At 42.6% G+C, this 1013-nt stretch overlaps 1 protein-coding gene across 1 annotated transcript in view; it reads left to right on the forward strand.

The window, feature by feature from the left end:
• slc18a1 (solute carrier family 18 member A1) overlaps positions 1–1013 on the forward strand; it is a 14728-nt gene that overhangs the window by 10387 nt on the left and 3328 nt on the right. Inside the window, exon 15 of the mRNA XM_078285127.1 lies at positions 892–1011. Coding sequence (XP_078141253.1) covers positions 892–1011 — 120 coding nt within the window. The remainder of the gene's footprint in view (positions 1–891; positions 1012–1013) is intronic.

The following is a 1013-nucleotide window of genomic DNA, read 5'->3' on the forward strand; positions in this document are numbered from 1 at the left end:
TTTAAATTGTATTTTTATAAACATATTTCTTTTAAAGCTCCACATCATGTAAACAGGACTCCCTCTCCTCTGTGATGATAAAGGAGTTGGATGTGTATCTAAACATGGTGAAAGTATCAAAACTAAATCCACACAATCCATATTAGAAAAGCGAGCCTCTAAACGAGCCGTTTGGACTTCCGTAACTTTGCGGCGTCACAAAGGTTCGCTCATTATCATTTCTGTAAGAAATAATAGACTAACAAAGTGTTTTTTTCAAAGCGGTCGAGCGGTCGTCATCGTTTATTACTATTAGTTTTCCCTACCTGTAGCCGCCGGGCCGCGGCGTCTCACGTTTCGCTCTCGAAACGGTTAGCCGATCGGAACGGAGGGTCGTTAATATTAATGAGCCTTAAAGACACGGCGACAGAAACGGCCTGTTCTTGGTAAGGCTCAGAGAGATGCTGGAAAATGAACGTGGAGAAATGGATTGAGAGTGTTTTTGGGTCATGACACCACACACACAGCTCTGAATGGACAGAAAGACACAAAATAAAACTCTGGACAGAGAGAATATGGAGCTTTGTCCATCCATGATTTGAAAATCAAAACTTGTTGTTGGTAAAGTGCTGAAGCCTAAACATGTTGGAATAAACCTTTATTTTCTTCTTTATTATGTTTATTATGTTTTCTTGTGTGCGTGTGCATTCTATTCTTTTCACTTTCACAAAGTGCTGTAATAATAATGATAATATTAATGATTTTAAAACTGTTTTTATGATTGTGACAGAGAATAATTTAAGACCGCTCACCTTCTTTAGCAGTGATCCCTAACCCTCTGTGTGTGTGTGCGTGTGTGCGTGCGTGCATGCATGTGTGTGTGTGTGTGTGTGTGTGTGTGTGTGTGTGCAGGCATGGTGGACTCCTCGATGATGGCCATCATGGGCTACCTGGTGGATATCCGCCACGCGTCCGTCTACGGCAGCGTGTACGCCATCGCTGACGTGGCGCTGTGTATGGGCTTCGCTATCGGT

The sequence above is a fragment of the Centroberyx gerrardi genome, chromosome 8 (genome assembly GCF_048128805.1).
Source record: "Centroberyx gerrardi isolate f3 chromosome 8, fCenGer3.hap1.cur.20231027, whole genome shotgun sequence".
Classification (NCBI taxonomy): Eukaryota; Metazoa; Chordata; class Actinopteri; order Beryciformes; family Berycidae; genus Centroberyx; species Centroberyx gerrardi.